This window comes from Zootoca vivipara, chromosome 3 (genome assembly GCF_963506605.1).
Source record: "Zootoca vivipara chromosome 3, rZooViv1.1, whole genome shotgun sequence".
In the NCBI taxonomy this organism is placed as follows: domain Eukaryota; kingdom Metazoa; phylum Chordata; class Lepidosauria; order Squamata; family Lacertidae; genus Zootoca; species Zootoca vivipara.
Window position 1 is genome coordinate 48,762,928 of NC_083278.1, and position 22,734 is coordinate 48,785,661.

The following is a 22,734-nucleotide window of genomic DNA, read 5'->3' on the forward strand; positions in this document are numbered from 1 at the left end:
TAGATGTTGCGTATAGCAGCAATAGCCGATGAAAAAGCTCTTGTTCCAGTATGGATGATGATGAAACATGGAAATTGGAGTTTGACTATTGACAAGAGTAGAGGGGACATGCAGATCACTTTGCAAAGGGCATTTATGGAAGTCTAGCAAAAGAAAACAGTGATAAAGTTCTCATCAAATCAACCCCACTTTTGCTTGTATTGTGCTTTGTAGAAAGTTTACAATTTAGAGGAATTTTCATTAACCAAGATTATCATTACTATTGTGCTCATCATTCTGTAGAATTAAAGAGGAGATGCAACTCCAAGACAACAATATTGTTGATATAACTGTCAACTTAGCAGAGCCAGAGACAATACAGAAAAGAGCAACTAAAACAGGGGTCCCCAAACTTACCCGGCTTCGGGCCGGTGCCCACTGTGCCGATTGCACGGCGGGCCGGAGGGCGGGGGAGTGGGCACCTGTGTGCATGCGCACACACTCTTACAGGTGCGGCGCATGCTTCCGGGTCGGGAAAAAGCGCCGGAAATCGTTTGTGCGCATGTGCATGGGCCTCCCCCAACCCGGAAGTGCACCGGAAAGGATGTTTGTGCAAAGATAACTATATGAGAAAGGATTATAAGTTAATGAATGGGATGGAGAAAGTGCATAGAGAGACTTTGTATCTTTTTCTCTTCATATTAGGGTCATGTAATGAAATCAGTTGGCAGCATATTCAGAACAGTCAAAAGGAAGTATGTCATCACACGACATATAATTAGTGTGTAGAATTCACTGCTGAAATTATTGCCAGCCAGGATTGTTTTCTTCCATGGAAGGAAGTATACCTCTGAATACCAGATTCTTGAGGGTTTGTTGACTTCATGGTCTGCTTGTGAGCTTCCAGAAAACAAAAGTTGCTCTGTTACAAGAGCAAACTCCCTTTAACTAGCTGCCACTGTTCTAGAACAGGCATCCCCAAACTTCGGCCCTCCAGATGTTTTGGACTACAATTCCCACCATCCCTGACCACTGGTCCTGTTAGCTAGGGATCATGGGAGTTGTAGGCCAAAACATCTGGAGGGCCGAAGTTTGGGGATGCCTGTTCTAGAGCAACCCCAACTTGCCTTCCTTCATATCTCAGTTCACATTTTGTTAAAGCAAGATTATTTTTGTTCAGTGGGTTAGGTATTCAGAGCAGCAAATGAAGGCATCAAAAATGTAGGAAGCTTAAAAAAAAAACCAAAGCTACTTTTCACCACCACCTGTCCCACTATTGGCAATCTTGTCCTTCCTGGCTTTACCAGTTGTTTGTATGTATAGTCTTCTTTTTGAATGCTCTGAAATACATGAAAGGCAAAATATTTAAAAGTCAACATTTAAGCAGCATTAACATGTGGAACCAAAAATTAAAATAACCATAGCACTCAGTCACTGACAAACCAGAGGCCTGCCTAAAAAGAAAACACTTAAATTGCCTTCTAAATGGGATTTGTGCAGTGAACTCTGATTTGTGGATGCTATGTCAAAAAAAGCTTTACTGCTGGTAGAAACCGGTCTCTGCTTCCGACGGTGCAGCACACACTATCAGACCTCATGCTTCCTACTTTATGGCATAGCAAAGTACATGTGTAAGAAGACAAATTGTCAAATATGATGGATCCATGCAGGGTTTAAAAAGTTAAAATCAGCACATTGAAAATAGGCTGGAAACAATGACCAGTGGAGTTCTTGTAAACATGGTAAAACATACTCCATGCAGTTAGTGGTGGACATGTCCTGCTATATTCTGAACCAGCTGAATTATCTAATTATCTTCAAGGGCAGCTTTACACAAACTGTAATATAGTAGTTAAGTTGTGAGGTTATCAGGGCATGCACATTACAAGTTGTGTGTTTAAAGAAGGGCACCATTGAATTTTTTTGCTGAAAGGGGCACTGAGGGCCACATGCAACAGTTTGCCAACCCAGGAAGAAACTCAGATCCAAAAATATGCCCCAAATGCATTCCTGGTTCTTTGCGGGGAATGTTTTCTCATCCAGGGCAAGCATTACTGCTTTCAAGCAGTTGTTAAAGCAAGAAACTGAGAAAGCTAGTTCTGTTGGAAAAGAAATGGTGAACTGGGTATTGTCAGTATACTGATGACATCTCACTCTAAACTGCAAGACAATGCAGATGTTAAATGTAGGAGAAACACTGCAGAGAAGGGCAGCAGCAGCCGCCTCCTAAAACCACCTTCTGGATCCTTTCAGCAAGGTAGGAGTAGAACTACTGCAAAAGTACTGTCCTGTACTTCTAATCCACAAAGTTGGTCCAGAGGGATACTGAAAATGAAGGTGCTGAAAGTGGCAGAATTTGTACCCCTTCTGTCTATCTGCTGGTGAAGGTAAATCTTGGTCCCAACCCTTGGTCAGAAGCTAGATTGAAATGGGTTTAGGAAATTTGGTTTCATCCAGGAGTGTCTGTCATGGTTTGCTCTAGTATTTTGGCTAAAAAAAGGAAGGATCATCACACACACATGCAGTAGTTTCCTGCCCAGTTGTGAAGAGATGCTAGGTAAACAAGACAGGTCAAAAGGCAGGAGGAGATGGATTCACTTGTATCCAGGGAAGGAACAACGTACTGTCTGCTTTCAAAATAAAGAGAGAAATGTGACCCATGCTGTCCTCTATCCTGGGTTTTTTTTTAAGTATGTATCATTGCTTCGTATTCCAGAGTTTAAATAATCCACACTATTTCATACATGTCTGTAGAGTTTCTTAGAGCGGCCATCAGAAGAAGCTTAGGCTAGATCTAACCTTGTTAAATTTTCAAAAGTGTCTGGGACTCATAATAATGTGATGATTTATTCATGTTTAAATATATTTTCTCCAGCTCACTGCCACTTTGCGGAACTTGGTTGACTTGCCTCAGTCAAGGTGCAAGCTCCTGGACTCTGAAGCAATTCCAGAGCTTTGTCTGATGTTGGAGAAGCGTATGAACGACAAGGATGTCTGCACCAATGGGGCAAGAATATTCAGGTAAAGTCCTTTAAAGAAATACAATACAGTTTGTTTGTTTCCCATGGAGCAAATACTTGCAGCACCCACTTCTTCACCTCCATCCCCAGCCATGCTGGTTTATTTTCCGTCTGAAACATTTTGTACTACCATCTTTTGTATGTGTGCAGCTTTAATCCTTGAAATATTGTTGTGGATATTGTTTTGAAGGGGAAATGTTCTACCTCATAGACTTAAGTCACATAAATGGACATACACAGAAACAATCCTTAAATACTGAAGTCAGCTTGTCTGCAGTTAGGGAATTTTAGAATCTGGACTTTGTGGTTTGTATGGTGTCCCTTTTCTCTTTAAATAGCAGTGTTGGTTATTTTGCTTATGCTTACTTCACAACATGGCAAGCTAGCTCTCCGGTGTTTTGCTCATTTCACTGAGTGGGGCCCTGGACCCCAAAGTTCTGACCTGATGGCACCACTGCTTGCATTTGCCTTGCCTGAAATAGGACCCAGTTGCACATGCAGGCTGTACCTGCAGAATTAAATATGTTTCCCCTCCTCAAGTCATACGGCATTATTAACTAAATCTCTGTTTGGTCTCTCCTTTGTGCATGAGTCACCAGCATTGCTAAGCCCAAGAACCCCATGCAAAAATCATGAAAGGAACTTCTGTAGGAATTAAGCTGGGAAGTAATTCCTTTGCACATACACATTCCTAGGTCCAATCCTTGGCATAATAAGTTAGGAAAGGATGTCCACAAATCACTGAAAGGCCTGTATCTCAAATTTCCCAGAGCAACTGTTAATGGGCTCTTCTACACCTCCTTTGCAAATCCACATTTTCCAAATTTGTTTTGTACATTGTTTGTGCATTGCTGTTCCATACCGCTGCTCACTGTTATCACATCCCATTGTAACAGGACCACACCCCTTGCTCATATGTTTCTTCCACCTAGTGTCATTTTGCTCATTTTGAAAATCCAACTCATGGACCCTTTGTCAACAACCCATAAACCCGATTACACTCCTTTCTGTCACTGTTTCCAGCTGAATTAAGAAAAAACACATGCCCTGCTTCTCCCTGCCCCCCAGTATTTTTGTGGCACCATTTGATTACCTTTGCACTCTGAGTAAACATCACTTCTAGGTGTAGCAATGCAATTCAGTGATGCACACCACTATCTCACCCTACTATCGTCTCTACCAGTCAGTATGAAGCCCTTTCTTTCCCAAAACAGCTATGATGGATGCTTCATCTGCTTCTGAACCTTCCCTTATTGAGGCTCCGTGGGGGCATGACAAGGAAGGAAGGGTTTTACAGTGCAATCCTCTATGTGTCTATTCATAAATAAGCCCCATTGAGTTCAGTAGAACTGACTCCCAGATAAATGCACTTAGGTTCTTAGGAAAAGGAGGTAAGGGAGGGGGGGCTGTGGGGGCCACGCTGCTGCTACTTCTTCTTTGCCCACACTGAAGATCCATGTTACTTTGCACTTTCCTTTGAGGCATGTTGGCCTGGATGGGGAGGGGTTTGTGTGGAGAGAGAAAGAGAAAGGGGTAGGCAGCACCATAGCTGAAACCTTGGATTTAGCATTCTGTCTGGGTCCCAAGGAGGCAATGGTTCTCTTGCCTTCCAGTTTAATTGGAGATCTCAGATTCAGCTTTGGATTGTCATTGCCCTATGCAATATAATTAGCTGTTCATTCATAACGGCTCAGCTCCTCTGTTATATAATCCTTATCTTTACTGAATTGGACCAGAATCCTAGAATCCTATGAACACTGAAAAATATTTTAAAATGGAGCAAATGACTTGGCTTGGGCAAGAGCAGGGGACAATTGTAGGAAAAGTTACCCTACTGATGCATGTTATTGTTTTTAAACATACAGCAAACTTTCTTCCTTCAATGACTGCTGTACAGCTTTGGCAGATTGCTCCAGATGTTACGTCTTATTTTTAGCCCTGCTAAACAAACACCCAAAGAAGCAGGTCAGTTTTTTCATCTCCTGCTTTTTATATTTTAATCCTCGGATGTGTCTCTGGTGTCGATGTGTGTAAGCCCATATTCAGTGACCTACTTCCACGTGCATTTACAAGATAGAAATTTTAAACGGTTGACAGCATTTCTAAATAGTAAATTATTGAAATGGACTCAACTTAGATTAACAGTGGGGGGCGATATAAGGGACAGACAGTTGATTAACTTCTTCTTCTTAGCATACAGATGAGTCGTTTTTGGAGTGTTGGGGTGGGATTCAACTGAGTTGTTGCACAAACAGAACAACATCCGCTTACGCAATGAGACTTTTCTCCTTTCTCCTTCCCTTACTTGATCCTGTGACCCCCAAATATGCTCTGAATGGTTGGGGAGGAAACCTAGAACAGGTTTAAGGGGCGCATCGGGGGAATAAGTCCTGCTGAGCGAGCTCTCTCACACCCTTCTTAATGCTGCGTTGAATTCCCCACCCTTGACATTTCTTCATTATCAGAAATAAGCAATATAAGGCCAGCCTATGTGTTATATCAGGCCAAACTTTAATTCTGACCGCCAGCCAGGAAGCAGAGGCACCACATTGTCTCCACCATGCCTGCCTGGCTGCCCCTGCCCCCTCCCTTTCTCTGTTCATGTATTCTGCAGAGTGTCGGCCAGACAGAGGTCAGGTGAGAGGTGCAGCTGCACCCCGGCATCTGCTGCTGCCACCAGGCCTGCAAGAAAGTTGTCACACAGTAGCAGTGCTTCAATGGCTGGGTGACAACAGTGCATGGCACCAAGCTTCAGTGTACTAGGCATACGGTATTTCACAAGCCTTACACTTGCTTACCCCTTGCTTTAAGTGCTACGTAGTCTGACTCCGTTCATGCTTACTCATAGATAAATCTTACTGTATTCATTGGACACACCAAAGTAAGTGTGCATTGCAGCCTTAGGCTGATCATAAGAATTTGTACTTGTAGGTAAATTCCATTGAAAACTGGCCTTCCAAGAGGGAATGTGTTTAAAAGCAGGAAGCACCCCATGATAATTAAGATAATATAAAATTCCCTTTGTTAGCTCACAAATCTGTGGGAAATGCTGAGCAGATAGAAATTGTTATTTTGTAATAGGAATTTCAAAAAATGTTTCACCCAAATCCTTTGGCCTTTTATGCCTGGATGACTTTGCTTTTTAGGAAGGCGGGCAATTGGCCAACATCTCAGAAGAATAGAGTAGCAGAGGCTAATGACCTTTCTTCACAGTGACAAGAAGTCATAGTGAGTGTCCCAAGAATATTTCTAGGGTCTGTTCTTTAACATGTTAAGCACATGGAAAGGGTATGACCAGTGATACAAAAATGATGCATGAACAGCTAAATCGTGATGTCTTGTTTTGTTTTAAGCCCCACTGACTTCAGTTGAATTTATATGCTTGAGGTCAAATCCCCCACCTTTTAAATCTTCAATAGGGATTGCTTTACTTTTAAAGTGAGAAGTTTGTAATCCTTAAAGAGATGTGGGTTTACTCAAATCTATACCAATTCCCCAGAGGATTTCTGTGGTGACTGAGCCAAAACCAGCCACATTGGGTGACTTTTTCTCCTTGGTAATGTCACTGGTACTAGGCTGGGCTATTTTAGGATGAATAATTCTTACTTAGAATAAAGTTATCTGAACTTTCCCTGAACTTAGTTCAAAGGAAATAAATTTAGAACAAAAATGTAATGATTTTAGTTTTAGGATACTAATAGAGATATAAAGAAATCACGTGTTCTACTACATATGGATAATTGTTTCTGTATTTTGGACCAAGCCTCAACAAATCTGCCCTCCTAGCTCATGCTGTTGTTAAAGCTCATCTGTTTAAGATTTAATGACTGACAGCTATTGCATTTCATGCTTCAGGAGTAACTTTCTTCCATTAAAATTCAATTCTTCTTTACTAAACCCAAAACATAGATTTTAAAATTATGGAATTTCCAATCAAATCAAAGTGATTAGGCTCATTGGAGAATTCATGACACCAACCAATGGACTATCGAGGACAAAGTTCCAGCCTAAAATGACTTTGAAGATTAGAATTTACTCCTTAGGAGTAGCTCTGCATGTCTTATAGCTGCCTCCCGCAGGGAATAGATATGGGAGACTTGTTTTCCGTGGGCTGACTAGTGAATGGTTTATTTTTCTTGTCATGCAAAAAAGTGTCAGAATTCTGAAACCTTCCATTGCTTCCTCTAGTCTGTACCAAAGTATACTGAAATTTACACTACTAATGCAACCCCAGACTTATTTTTATAATTTTCTGTGAGCCCACAATCTCACAGTAGAAATCACACCCTATCACACCCTTTTATTTATGTCTTTCCATAGCCTAGAATGTTGCATAGAAAATAAGTATTCTGGTATAGCAAACTGCATAACAGCATGGACCCGATGTATGCAACAAATAATAACACAGCCAGAGCACTATGTCTAGGGGTAATACCGTTGGTAGAAGAGTATATTCAGTCTCAGACCACCAGCCTATTGAACTAACTTTAAATCTGTCAATCCATAGACTTATTTGTGGTGGTGGTGGTTTTGTTTCTTGCTATGTACCGTAAGATCCCATGACAAGCCTGCTGGATTATACCAGTAGCCCATCTCACATTGGCAAATCAGATGCCTATGGGAAGCTTGCAAGCTGGAGATGAGTGCTTCAGCTCTCTCCCTGCAGTTCCCTACAACTGGGAAACCCAGCCAGATGGGCAGGGTATAAATAACAAATTATTATTATTATTATAGTCAGAAGCATCATGCCTCTGACAGTGGAGGTGGAACATAGCCATTGTGGCTCATAGCTGTTGATAACCTTGCCCTACTGTGCTAGCTGTCCTGAGAACATAAATTGTGTGAAGGTGTGAGATATAAATTGATTATATCTAGCTGAGAATTCTAATTTGTGGCTGGACAGTCCTGTTTCCAGACTGCTGCATTTTAACAAAACAAGAAAGTCAAAAATATTTTCAGTTGGTTCTCCTGATTCATCAGTTGCTTGGTAACTAATGAAGAAAGGTATTCCTGCATTCACATACAATTAATACGCTGCCATGTAAGTTCTCTGGGTGGCTTATGGGGATTAAAATGAACAAAACTGTAATTTTTTTTAAAAATCCTTCCAGCAGCACCTTAGAGACCAACTAAGTTTGTCATTGGTGTGAGCTTTCATGTGCATGCATGTTTTATTGTAATAAAACAATAAAATACTGTACAGCTAATACAGCTAATATTGTAATAAAACAATAAAATACAGCTAATACAGTACCACCATAAAATAAAAACACTTTAAAACAGAAATATATGTACTTAGGACTATAACACATTCTATTTTTAAAATATCACAAGGCATTCTTGGCTTCTATAAGGTTTTGACATGAGACAAAAGAGAGGTAATTTTATGTGCTGTGGTTTTTTCCATTTTAAAATAATGTATAGTAGATATTAACTGAAGTAAAGACGACCATTTTCACCTTGCAAACATTATCTACCACTTTTACTTACAGCAGGGTTGTTTACATCTTCTTTAATTCCAGGATTTAGTCATCCGTATCATTTTTATTCTTGGAAATTTAACAGCAAAGAACAACCGGGCCCGGGAACAGTTTTTTGAGGTGCAAGGAAGCATTAATGCCCTGATAGCACTATTTCAGGCTAATTGTGAAGCTGATTCAAATAGTAAACTGCTGAAAGGTGACGGCGATGTAAAAAATCTCAAGCATCCGTCTGAAGCAGAAGATGTGCTCATCAAACTTGTAAGAGTGGTTGCCAATTTGTCAATCCATCCCACTATAGGCACAAGTCTGGCAACAAACCATCACATTGTGACATTACTTATTACGGTACTAGGTAAGAATTGCTTTTTTCCAATATCATCTATAGAGGATGAAATGTTTTTCCTTAAGTTTCCCATAGTGAAATAACTTATATCCTGCTAGTGTGATGAAATTGGTTGATTAATGATACTATAAAACTGGCTGCATCTCCAAGATTTCCCTAGTATTTTTCCAGTCATCCCCCAAACCATATTCACCATCATCTTCCTTCATCTGCAAGCTTGTCTGCTGTTCCAACTGCTGTATACCATCCCTTATTCGATCTCCTATAAACCATGTTGTTGTTGTTGTTTAGTCGTGTCCGACTCTTCGTGACCCCATGGACCATAGCACGCCAGGCACTCCTGTCTTCCACTGCCTCCCGCAGTTTGGTCAAACTCATGTTCATAGCTTCGAGAACACTGTCCAACCATCTCGTTCTCTGTCGTCCCCTTCTCCTAGTGCCCTCCATCTTTCCCAACATCAAGGTCTTTCCCAAGGATTCTTCTCTTCTCATGAGGTGGCCAAAGTATTGGAGCCTCAGCTTCACGATCTGTCCTTCCAGTGAGCACTCAGGGCTGATTTCCTTAAGAATGGATAGGTTTGATCTTCTTGCAGTCCATGGGACTCTCCAGCACAATAATTCAAAAGCATCAATTCTTCGGCGATCAGCCTTCGTTATGGTCCAGCTCTCACTGATTGCCTATATCACTCACAACCAACCAGACATCTGCATTATTCAGGAGCTGAAGCTTCTTTAAAGGCAGGTGCACAGAGTGTGTAACCAGGGCATTGAATGACTATACGGACCTTTGTAGGCAAGGTGATGTCTCTGCTTTTTAAGATGCTGTCTAGGTTTGTCATTGCTTTTCTCCCAAGAAGCAGGCGTCTTTTAATTTCGTGACTGCTGTCACCATCTGCAGTGATCAAGGAGCCCAAGAAAGTAAAATCTCTCACTGCCTCCATTTCTTCCCTTTCTATTTGCCAGGAGGTGATGGGACCAGTGGCCATGATCTTGGTTTTTTTGATGTTGAGCTTCAGACCATATTTTGCGCTCTCCTCTTTCACCCTCATTAAAAGGTTCTTTAATTCCTCCTCACCCTCATTAAAATGTTCTTTAATTCCTCCTTTAATTCCTCCTATAAACCATAGTGCATGTCATTTCTCTCCCTGATATTTCCTATACAGTATTAAGTTCAGCATCTCAACACTGAACCTCTTCACACCACCCTGTACCCTCTAGCCAGTTCCAGCTCCCACCCTCAGAAACTCAGGCACCTTTGCTGATTTAGCCCATTGAGAAAACAAAGTAAGCCATCCATGCTGATTTTATTGTTTTTGCAGTGTCTTGAAAAAACACATGTCTTTTTTTGTCCAAATCTCTAGAAAACAAATCAGTTGATGAATGTGAGGAGCTGGTTATTAATACCACAGCAACCATCAGCAATTTATCTTTCTACCAAGTGAAGAATTCTGTAATCCAGGAGAAGAAATTATATATTGCAGAGTGTAAGGATTTTTTTATTTAAAAAGATTAGTATATCATATTTCTGTTATTATAATATATCCCTCGCAGCTCCTGCCAACCTAGCAGTTCGAAAAGCATGTCAAAGTGCAAGTAGATAAATAGGTACCAATCTGGCGGGAAGGTAAATGGCATTTCTGGTTTGCCAGAAGTGGCTTAGTCATGCCGGCCACATGACCTGCAAGCTGTACGCTGGCTCCCTCGGAGATGAGCACCGCAGCCCCAGAGTCGGTCACGACTGGACCTAATGGTCAGAGGTCCCTTTACCTTTATCCCTCGCAGTATTGAGCAACAGTGAGAAATAGCACTGAAATAAGATAACTGTTACCTACTTTCTCAGCTTTGGGTGGTAAAAGCTGATCTCATTTGATAATTCTTGTGGGTGTATAGTAATGATGAATATGAAATTTGGTCAATTTGCAAACTGGTTAGGCTGGAGAACACGTTAATTTCTTAACTGAATTGTTTCACCTGTGTTCTGCTGTTGCAACTTTGCTCAGGCCCAAGGTGGCTGATGAGTGTAGATCTAAACTCAAAGCTCAAGTATTAGGCTCAAAAACATTAAATGAGAAGATATTAACAGAAGTCTACACATATTGCAAGACTAGAAACTGAGTACCGGTATTTCCTTGTATTTATTATACACTAGGTAGTTTTTTTGGGGAGTTGTAGTTACAGGAGAACTAGAAATTATTTTAGAATACTGAAAACTCAGTGAGTGATACTGAGGGGGGAACTGAGGAAGAATACCATAACAATAGGCCAAATGTTAAATGTATGTATTTTGCTTCATCCTGGTTTTGCACATATGTCTTTTACAATAAGATCAAAAATAAAGGGGAAACTGTGGTGTCTCATCAAGAGATGGTTTCAATGAGCATCTCCTGAGGGCAGATGTTATCATTGGACCCTGTAATATGCTACACCACAATGTAGGTGTGAACTTCGGATTCGTAATACCTTAGCAAGCAGCATGTCAGAGAAGTCAAAGTAACCTCCTTGTCCAGAGGCCTATCTGTTTTAAGGCACATCCAAGCTGGTAGTTTTTGTGTGTGGTTAAATATGAAGGAGGGCAGAAATTATCATGCTTAAGGCATAACTCCTACAGAGCAAATTGCATGCCCTAGCAGTTGGTATTTCAGTTATTACTGGCTTACCAAGTGTAACCAAAATGTGCTTGTCTAGTCACACAGTCACAAAACATCAATATTTTCATATGACAGAGATTCAGTAGTTTAGTTTCCAGCAGACTCTCCAGGAATTGAGATTTCCTACTTCTACTCCTCTACGTTGTAAATTTGCTTCAATCATTTACCTGTGTTGCAAAGGTGACCAATTTCTTGAACTATACTAAGTGCATCTTTTCTGCTTCTGTACTGACTAACAGTGCTTTTAAAGCTATTAATGAGCAGTAATATGGATGGAATTCTGGAGGCCATTCGAGTCTTTGGTAATCTTTCACAATGCCATGAAATCTGTGACTTCATTATACAGCGAAAGGGTGAGTTTCTGTCCCTTTAGACCAAATAAATAAATGTTACATGACTAAAGTATGTTGCCTATTCGTTTAATGTATCGAGTGCTAAAATCCATCTACACCAAAATGGCACCATTTGAAAGCATATGGATTAGAACAATGTGTCTGATATAAGGCTGCTTATAGACCTTGGAATTCACAGATTCTCATTATACCAGAGCAGGTAATGTTGGGCAGATACATCATAATAGCTCTCCATGGCTAGGGCCACTCTGGAATCATACCAGATAAACCATCAAAAAGGCAGAGGTTGCAAGAATTGGAGGGAAGTTCAAGGACACCTATGGCCCATCGTGTTGTTGAGCATGTAGCTAATGATAAAAGCAAAGATGTTAACAGTCTGAGTTGTTGTTATAATAAAGTTTAATGATTCAGCTTTGTAGTGCTCATATTGTTTAGGAATAGATACCTGCAACTTGGATGCTGGGAGTGAGAGTGTGGTATTCCGGCAGTGCACCAGATAAATTCATGGGTTGTTGGGTTCTTCAAACTCTCAACACACATTTGTTTCATTATTAATACTGTGAAAATTCTTAATGACAATTTTGTTCTCTGAAATAGTTCTTTCTTGCCGTGCTATCTAGTGTACAAGTTCATGATCGCTTTGCTCGATACCAAACACCAGGATGTCTGCTTTTCAGCCTGTGGAGTTCTCCTCAATCTTACAGTGGATAAAAGCAGGCGTAGTATATTGAATGAAGAAGGAGGAATTAAGAAGTGAGTTCTGAAAACTAGTGGGAGTTGGAGGGTTAAGTGAGCTTTTACTGACATTTATGTTGGGGAGGGGAGAGGCAGTCCTGACAAAAGTGTTAAACTATCTTTACTCCATTATTACAACAGGTTGATCGATTGTTTGAGAGACTTTGGGCCTACAGACTGGCAGCTGGCTTGTTTGATATGTAAAACTTTGTGGAACTACAGTGAGAATGCTAGCATGGCTAAGGCTTGCTTTGAAGATGACGAATCAAACACCTTGCTTGTTATCCTTGCATCATTTTTAGGTAAGCTGTAAAAGCCAATCTCATTATCCTTCCATAACAAGTAGAATGATAAATACAGAAGCTACTCAGTCAGGCAGCTGTATTCTGAATGCTATGTATAGTGCTGGTTACCCCCTCGCAAGAAGAAGTTGTACACCTCCCCTAGATAGTGTTTGCGCCAGTAAGATCCAAAAAGTCTTCCTTAACTGCTCTGAAGGATTCTGGGGGAGGAGAGGAATTCCTCTTTGTGCAAGTGGGAAACCACAATTGGATATCACCCATATTGTCTTCAATTTGTGGGGAGGGAAATACAAAAGGCAGAGGCATGGCAGAATTTAATAAAGTCATTAATGGAATGGAATATATTTTTCTTCCTCTTAGGTAATACTAGAGTTTAGTGTTAATGCCATGAAAGTGACTGGTTTTGAAACTACTTTCAAAACAAATGAAAGCATTTCACAAAATGCACACTTAACTTATGGCAGCAAATGCCATAAATAATGGTAATGGCCACAGGCATAGATTGCCTAAAATCCATGGGGGCGTATTTTTGTCAATAGCTATGAGCTATAATAATACCTTCGTGTTTGGAGGAAGCATGTCTCCGAATACCAACTGTGGTGAGGAGCAAAACACAGGGGAGGGCTGTTGCCTACAGGCCTGTCTTGAGAGCTGTCCAGAAGCAGGCAGCTGTGGGCTGTGACGCTGTACTAAATAGCATCTTTGTCTAATCCAGCAGGGCTCCAATGTTTTACCTCTACTTGTGATAATTGTAATTCTATTGTGTTGAATCCAACTAAGCCATATTTACTGAGAAACTACCTCTTGTTCAAATGGCAGTATAGCAGCTATGTGAAATTATCTGTGCAGTGTTCTATCTAGACCAGGATCAACACTCACTGCTGTCACATGCACAAGGTGGATTTTTAAGAAGACATTGACAGTATTTTTCTCTTACTCATGTTTACTAGAAGGAAAATCCTGCACGGGGTTGTAGATACACACAACACATTCTGTGAAGAGACCTAAATAATTTAAATGCACTGTTCTGTTTCATATTGACTGATAATGTTGTTGTTCTTTTTGCTGCAGATGAAGAATTAGCTCTGGATTACAATTTTGACGATTTAAGAGATTATCACAAACTTTACTGGGAAACAGAGTTCAAACCTGTGGCACAGAAGCTTCTCCAGAGGATTCAAAACTGCAACTTTTGAATTCCTTATTTTAAGGTGGGTGCTGAGGATACTCCAGTGGCCATTTATGCAAAGTTGTTGCACTTGAAAGTGCTTTGACAGAAAGTGGCTTTAGGTAGTTTTTCTTTTGTATTAGCATGTACGTTCCTTGTATGATACCTCTTCTTAAATTTCCAGTGACATTTAGGGATGTAAAAATAAACCAGCTACAGCATCTGGTTTGTGTGTCTTTTTAGAAAACTAAAAATATGCCCCAAGAAGTAGAAGTTTGCAGAAAAGTGATTATCACACGATTCACTGTTCCTTGTCCTGCTGACTTGGGATATTAAATGTGCATTTATTAGATCAGATTGTAGAAAATGGAGCCTTAATAGGAAAAAATAGCAACTTCTGGCCTCCCCTTCTGTGGTTTCCAGAAATTTAGAGATGCACTAAAATGTCTGTAGCTAAAATTAGACATTGCCCCCCTCTCCTATATTTCATACAATTGTTTTTTGATAATGGAGTGTTCTCATACTAACTCAATGAAGACATTGCCCATAGAGAAACTGATACTGTATATTCCGCCGTATAAGAAATACGACCTTGCATACAAGACGACCCCTGACTTTTATACACAGGAATATACAGTAATTACTTTTTATCTTGGAAATCTTTATATGACTTGCTATAAACAAAATAGTGGTGGAAAATCTCTACTACATTATACAGAAGAGGCACATGCCCAAATAACCTCAATAGGAGATTTTGCATCAATTACCTCCTATTTGGTTTAATGCAAAACCTGCAGCGATGCAAAGAGGCAAGCATCAGCTTTATACAATATCCTTGAAGAATTGAGAACCTCTTTGGATGTTGATATTATTAGATTCTCTGCTAGCAGATAAACAAGGTCTAATGTGAAAGTTAGTAGACTTCAGTTGCTTTGTACAGCAATTAGTAAAAGGTATGTTTTAGCCTAAGCCAACTTAACCACACATTCGTTATATGATTTTTTGGATCAGCGTAAACCTTGTATTATTTTTTTACTAGAGGAAATAGCAGATGCTTCCTGTTAAACTGTCAATGGTTGCATTTTAGTTTTTTGTTCTTTTCCCTCAAACACAAATAGGGCCAGATATCGCACTCACTACTCTATACTAGTTAATGCTAGTTCAAATAAAGTGCCTGAAATAAGAACAGAACAAAAATTGTTTTATTTAAACAATTCAGTAATACTGACAGATTTTATAGCAGTTCATGCTGCTCATATAAAAGTATCCATATATTCTCCAGAAACAGCTGTATGCCAAACTTAAGGGTTTTATTGTTATGCTATTTTCCTGCTTGACTACATAAGCTAAGTGATGGACCATAGACATGGGTAAGCAAATATATTGAGAGGCTGCCTGATAGTCTGAATTAACTTCCCCACACCTTAGCTAACTTCTAGGAACAATAAGAAATAAGAGAATGTTTGTCCTTGTTACCAAGCATTCAGCATTTCACATAGTTGCAGTCTTAAGCAGCTTTGAAAAGTCTTACTCCTTTTCTCACACTGTTGATTTAGCCACACAACCACTGTGAACAAGTCCAGGCCAGTAACATATTTTTTTTTAAGCTAAACAGCTAGACACTTCTGTTACAATCAAAACTGTTAGTGTGAATACAGTTCGGTTTCAAATCATTAGCATGGACTTTCTCTAATAACCATATAAGGCTCAGATTTCATTTGTAGCTTAATTGGAATTGCTAGTCTCTTCATTTCACTAGCAAGTACAGCAGCATCAAGACATTTTCCTTTAAAAAATATTATATCAAAAGCAGAAGTCTTTTTAAATTCTCCTCCTGCCCCAGATTTTGTTAATTACACAAATCTTGTATTGTTGCAAGTAGATAACTACTTGGCTGCCACAAATCATGGTTTCCTGTGCTATCAAGAGCAGGCTGTAGTGATCAAGGAGCCTCTCTGAACAATTTTGTCCACCAAGCCCAGTAGCGATATTCCACCAAGGAAGGAGCTGAAACTAAAAGAAAGTTATGGCACAATCGATCTCATGGCTTTTAGCCACCACTGGTTCCGAAGCTCGGTAGCATCTCCTAGTAAGCAGCACCTGCTGCACCTGCTGCACCTTCCAACCTAGTTAGCCAGCCAGCCAAACATTTCAGGTCATGTAGCGAGTAATGGCTCTCAGAGCATACAGCAGTTCAGCCTGCATTCGCGCTTCTATGAGAAGCAAATTGACGTGAACCTTTAAAGAAGAAGAGAAGAAACATAGCTGAGTTTCAAGTATGTCTCCTGTCCAGAGTATTGTTGTCAAGCATGCAGGATTTCTGTGATTAAATGTTTCACTGGTCAACTCATTAGGCTGTGAACCCAGTAACAGTGACATGGTGGCTACTGGCCCTGGATCTGTAAGGAGTGCGTGTTTCTCCATCTGACAAGCCATGGTCACTGTTTTAAAATGAATCAACAGGAAAAATATTAAACCAGTAGAATCCTGTGTACAGTAGACAGGCAAGTGGTAATTAGTGTCCAATACATGCTCGCTGTGTGATAAGGTTGGCCAATGTAAAATGAAGGCACTGTGTAGAGCCTGCCCTGGGATCAAAGAACATATGTAATTGCAGTAGGCAGAGGCCTACCTTAATGAGGTCTTTGAACAAGCTTGCTACAATGATGTGAACCAACATCATTATAATGCTTATTTCTCTCATGCTATGAATGTAAAAATACAAACACTGCTTTGCAACTCCCGTGATTCTACATAGATTTAAACAAAATGTATTGACCTCATTATCTAACTGTCAAGCAACATTATTGCTCAATATAGCAAAGTCAAAATACAGTGGTGCCTCGCTTAACGAATGCCCTGCTTAACGAAATTTCCGCTTAACGAAAGGGTTTTTTTCTAGCGGAGGTTGCCTCGCTAGACGAATTCGTTTTACGAAAAATTCGTCTAGCGAATCACGGTTTCCCATAGGAATGCATTGAAATTCAATTAATGCGTTCTTATGGGCAAAAAAAATATTCAATGCATTCCTATGGGATTCGCTAGATGAATTTTTCGTTATAAGAAAAGACCCGTGGAACGAATTAAATTCGTCTAGCGAGGCACCACTGTATATGCTTGAAGAACATACCTTCTCAGAGTGTTTGAACTGTCTCCAAAAGCTATCATACATTCTGTTTGTGGTCTTCTCAGGAGCACACACCACAGTTTTGATGTAAATTTTAAAACTGCGGTCCAGTAGCTGGTTAATTTCACCATAGTCATAGTCATCATATCTGTTTGGAATTAAGGGGAAAACTTTTATCTCTCCCAAAACAAACATTTTTGTCATTACAGTACAATCAATCATACTAGCTACTTGACAGAAATAGGTGTTTCTGTGGATCTCCAACCACAGCCCCATGACAGTAGCCTTCTGAATACTTTCTCCTCTTCTCTCCAGTTGAACTGCTTCCCACAGCTCTGGAAGATTACTTCTTTTGTGTGAAGCAGCACTATCACATGGTACTTACAGTCCTACAGGTTTCTTCTGCCTTTCTCTATCCTGCAGATCACTGCTTCCCATGCCCCTACCCACAAATAATTCCAGTTCCTTGATGATTTCTTCAGGCCATGAACCCGAGTGTAGCTGAAAACCCTACTCCACACTGGCATTTTATTTTATTTCAAATTAAGGCAAATTACATTCCAAGCCACTAGGCCAATGGTCCTCAACCCCCGGGCTACAGACCGGTACCGGTCCGTGGATCAATTGGTACCGGGCCGCCCAAGGAACATTTAAATACAATTAAATTAAAATTATTAAATCAAAACAATCTAAATAAAACGTCCCCCCCTCAGCGGGCCGCGGTAAAATTATCAAACGTCGACTGGTCCGCAGCGATAAAAAGGTTGTGGAGCACTGCACTAGGCTGTTTGCTCTGAACTGGAACTCCTGATAAGGAGTTACTAAGAGCCACTACTTTCTCCTCTTGCTTATCCAGTTAATGTATCCATGACTGCTGCAGCTTGGGACAACATAACTTTGGATGTAAGTTTTGCAAAGTATTCTTTACAGGTTATGTATACTAAACTCAGAATGTCAACAATGTCTACCATAACAAACAAGTGCACAGCATTACCATGAAGCTGCCCATATACAGATAACAGGACCAACCTTATTCCAAACATACAATGGATATAATTCCAGATTGCCCGCCTGAGCATTGAGGTATCCACATCTTTATGCATGGCCATTGTGTTGTAAGTCAGGTTGTATGCAATCTGAAACTTCTCATCTATCAACTGCCCCACATCTGGATAGAGACGATTTACCAATGAATAGCCATGGTCTTCCCATGAATAGTCCTTAAAAACAAATTCAGTACATGAGTGCAAGTTCCCAAGAAAGATGCCATTGTATTATACACACAGTTTTAAACTAAGCTTGCAAATGGATTTGAAATGGCTTAAGGAAACACTATCTTATATTCTTAAGGTAATAGTAAAGCCCTACAATGAGCTTAGTGTATAAATACTAATTATGCAGCACACTCTTCCAAGTTTTGCTACTTGCAACCTAAGTCCTACCTGAACATGGAACGTAGGTACTTGCATTCCATGTCTGGAGAAATCTTTATAGCCATAGCTAGTATCCTCAAAGTGGCGAGACACATCCCTTGTTGGCACAGATTCTTCATCTTCTGTTAAAAATGTAACAAAACATTGCAAAACTTAACACAGAAAGCCCTGACGCAAATAGCTACAAGTTAAAAATTGTATCCCTTTGGTCTAGAAAAGGATTTCCAAACTAAATACACATGAAATCAATTAAAATTGATAGTTTATTAGACAAAACCTTTTTAGCATTGAACCTATATGACAGAAGTAGAGAATATGTAGCCCTCCAGATGTTGTTCAGACTACAGTCCCATCATCCCCAGCTAGTGTGACTGATGGTCAGGGTTGATGGAACTTGTAGTCAATATCATAGAGAGGGCCAACAGTTCTCTATCCCTCAGTTATGTGAAATTCAAGGCCATAACTCTGTATTTTGTGTTTATTCGGTTATTTTGTATTTTCATGCTGCGAACCATGAAGGGCAGTATATAAATAAATAAATAACATCCACATATTAATGCAAGTAGTGAGCATATAATTTCTGTACACAGCAGATACAAAGTACAGATGCATTTCTTATGCAACTATTTTCAAATGTGAGAATGGCCCTTGAGAAGAAACATCTGACTTGAACAGAAAAAAATACAGAGCCAGGAATTAGTAACAAGTCTCCTTGTTTCTGGTCTTAACATTTCATGCTGTATATTTCAAGCTCATCAGTATGGTCAGATGGGATTGAAACACATTGTTGCTTTAAGCTGAAAGCCAGTATTTTTAGGATTTCAGCCAAACTTTGGGATCACATGCAGCCCACCACTACATTAGTTTTTCATTGGATATGTCCTTGCATCCATGTGCTCTTGACATGACACTGCACTGACACAACAATACTAAAATTTCTAAGACAGAAAGAAAAATGAATGCTACAAAATGCCATGTCAACAACTAGCAACATTCTGCTTCTAGGTTTTTATGGCAGTGGAAAGGATAATAAAATAAAATATAATAATAATAATAATACTGTAATAATAATTCATTATTTATACCCCGCCCATCTGGCTGGGTTTCCCCAGCCACTCTGGGCGGCTTCCAGCAGAAAAATAAAACACAGTAATCTATTAAACATTAAAAGCCTCCCTGAACAGGATATAAACAGAATTTAAGATTGGAGTAAAACCAAAGTATAGCAAAAGGAGGACATCTTTAGTTTCAAGCACTATTTTGCCTGTGTATTTCTACCTAATCATGTATACATGTTAATGGCAAACAGTTCCTAATATTTAATGCTTTCTCTGTGTTGATATGGCAACATTCCAGATACAGCCTCACTCCCCAATGGGAGGCCATCAATTCCAGACTCATAGAAGTACCGAGCGTGGTCAGGTACATAAGATTAGCTGTAGTCTTGGTACAAGCAACAGTGTTGATGGAAACAAAGTCCATACTCCCACACCCCATAATGTTCCAAAATAAAGTGCACAGCAACAGTGTTAGGTGCAAGCAGACTGCAGATCTGCTTGTTGCTGGGTTTCTATTTTCATTTTAATATACCTGGACTTTTTTGTGTAGGTGCCTAACAAATGAAATAAACGACTCTAGGTGGCTGTTCCAAGTAGAGAAGGCCAGGGCTCTCTTCTGCTGCTAGTGTTAGCTGACAGCCAGTGGGAAAGGGTCACCTTAATTAAGCAGTAGACACACTGACTGGGCCAACACACACACCCCTTGGCAACATACCTTCCTACATGCGTAGGCTTTTGTCTTGGGCAACTACCCAGATGAACTGATTAACTTGTAATTAAGATTTTGAGTTATGAAGGAGATCAGTGTTTTTAATGTAGTGTTTCATTATCTATTCATGACAGTGGAAACTTGCTGTGATCTGGAACTGACAAAAGCATTTCACTATTTAACTTGATAGGCAACACTAAGACCTGCGCCACAAGCCAAGATGGTTTTTAAAGATATGTTGACTTTTAACTATGTTCCCACCTGAGCAACACACCAACATGCTTTCTCTCTTTTCCTTCTCAAAACGAGTGGCCTTTTCTTCTTGACTGGCTTTAACATCATCTCTGCATTCCTGTAGTTGCTTCAGTTTTTCCATAAGTGCTTCTACTTCACAGAAAGGCTCAGTAGTCTTAAAAAAAAATATTCCAATGCATTGGGATATTGTACTGAGAGTATACAGTCACAGGTAAGTATAAGCTTTATACTATGTTCCAGCTCTATGGCTCCCTGCTTACTACCTTAAATTCAATGGTGCCCTCAGTTTCATGGATATTCTGTTTGCCTTTATTATGCAATGATGTAATGCAGAATTAACAGTTATAGCTGTTTCTGGACTGGGGTGGCTACAGTGTTTGATGCATTAGTAGCTTCGACTGAAGTGCATCCTATTAAGTTTTGTCCAAAAGCTGCAGCTTGTGCAAAATGCTGTCCAAAGATCTAAAGTTATTTAAAAATGCCTATTTCAAAAAAAGGTTGCACATTCTTCAAATGTTATTAACAAAAAACATAACAGCTACCTTTAAAATTGGCATCACATACCTACAAGAAAATTTAGTTGATATAACATCCAACATTAAGTGACATAACATCCAATTTCTGTCTATCACCTTGTTCTCAGGCTGTAGTTTAATGTAAAAGATGTTAGGAATAATTAAAACAAAAGCTGTATTCCCCTTTCCCCATGTGCTAGTACATCACCCCCAACCCGCAAAAGATAGCAACATTACTGATTAAACATCTCACTTGTTTTTTATAACTAAAATTCATTAGGACTGCTTTTCACATTATTGTGTTATTATTAGTAATACACATACATACAAAGTGTATGTGCATTCTTGGGAGTTGGAATCTGCTTCATGGTAAGCCTGTTTCTCACCTTAGGAACCTTTTAATAATTCTCAGTGACACATTATTTTTGACAATGGCAAAAGCCACTAGACCAGCTAAACCAGGGGTTGGCAAGGTTTACCTTGCTTGGGCCGGTTCACTCCAGCGGAGATCCCTCCGTGGGCTGGATCATGCGTGCGATTTTCGGTGCCGCAGAAGCAAGTCCCCACACCGCACTGCACCAGTTTAGTGCAGCACGCGGGGACTCGCTGAATGGGCGGCTCATGGGCCGGTTAAACAACCCCTGTGGGCTGTTTGTGGCCCATGGGCCTTAGGTTGCTGACCCCTGAACTAAACCATCATATTAAATTAGTGAGGACTTGAACAATTTCAGGAAACTCAGATCAGCTCCACACCTCTCAGGGCAAATAAAATTTCTTGAATTGACACTTGTATTTTCCATATCAAGTGTGTATGTTAGGCATAGACAAACTTAGCCCTCCAGATGTTTTGGGACTACAACTCCCATCATCCCTGACCACTGGTCCTGTTAGCTAGGGATGATGGGAGTTGTAGTCCCAAAACATATGGAGGGCCGAGTTTGCCTATGCCTGCTGTACATTATCCACATCTAGGGCCCTTAGTCTAACTGGGCTTCCCAGATGTGTTTGCTTCAGAAAATACAAATACAGTTTCTACATTCATACAAGTACAAATACATTTGCTGCTTTGAAAAGTCGCTGATTTGTGCCCCCACCCCCAATGAATAAAAAAGTGCTACTGGGATTTTTCTTATACTTTCATGTACATATACTTCACCACCAGTGGAAATGCTGTTGTTCATGCATGTAACTTCCTTAATATATGTGAAATACTTACAGCAATATTTGCAGCTGGGCCCTGCTTCTCATACACACCATGATTTCCATTTGCAATATCACAAATGCAATAGCCACTGACAGAAGGCGGCCTGAACGTGTGACCACCATCACAGTGAATTTCTGGGTTGATTCCACAGCCAAACGTGAAGGATGCAAGCGAATGATAATGTGTAAGGAGAACTACAGCATGGATCAGTTCTGCCAGTGACCAGCTATGTTCTTCAGTCTTTAGAAGTTGCTTCAGGGGGGAAAAAGATTTAAAAAGTTCTCTTAAAATCTTTGCTTGTAGCTACCTCACAAATTTGATTCTACAATAAGGCCACATGTTTCTAGCATGATACACACTCATGCTTTTATATCAGAAAGATCCTACTAAATGCAGGGACTG

At 40.1% G+C, this 22,734-nt stretch overlaps 2 protein-coding genes across 5 annotated transcripts in view; one reads left to right on the forward strand and one right to left on the reverse strand.

The window, feature by feature from the left end:
* Positions 1-15,038, forward strand: part of ARMC2 (armadillo repeat containing 2) — a 37,330-nt gene extending 22,292 nt beyond the window's left edge. Inside the window, exons 12-19 of the mRNA XM_035109278.2 lie at positions 2,855-3,000; positions 4,865-4,964; positions 8,522-8,834; positions 10,187-10,309; positions 11,713-11,826; positions 12,447-12,579; positions 12,703-12,863; positions 13,935-15,038. Coding sequence (XP_034965169.1) covers positions 2,855-3,000; positions 4,865-4,964; positions 8,522-8,834; positions 10,187-10,309; positions 11,713-11,826; positions 12,447-12,579; positions 12,703-12,863; positions 13,935-14,059 — 1,215 coding nt within the window. The 3' untranslated portion in view covers positions 14,060-15,038. The remainder of the gene's footprint in view (positions 1-2,854; positions 3,001-4,864; positions 4,965-8,521; positions 8,835-10,186; positions 10,310-11,712; positions 11,827-12,446; positions 12,580-12,702; positions 12,864-13,934) is intronic.
* Positions 15,039-15,211: 173 nt separating this feature from the next.
* Positions 15,212-22,734, reverse strand: part of SESN1 (sestrin 1) — a 47,097-nt gene continuing 39,574 nt past the window's right edge. For 3 of the 4 annotated variants that reach the window (XM_035109279.2, XM_035109281.2, XM_060272617.1), the window contains exons 5-10: positions 22,345-22,584; positions 20,620-20,767; positions 18,601-18,713; positions 18,188-18,378; positions 17,162-17,306; positions 15,212-16,269 (exon numbers count right to left, since the gene is read on the reverse strand). In XM_035109279.2, coding sequence (XP_034965170.1) covers positions 16,183-16,269; positions 17,162-17,306; positions 18,188-18,378; positions 18,601-18,713; positions 20,620-20,767; positions 22,345-22,584 — 924 coding nt within the window. In that variant the 3' untranslated portion in view covers positions 15,212-16,182. The remainder of the gene's footprint in view (positions 16,270-17,161; positions 17,307-18,187; positions 18,379-18,600; positions 18,714-20,619; positions 20,768-22,344; positions 22,585-22,734) is intronic. The other variant, XM_035109280.2, reaches the window with a different exon arrangement.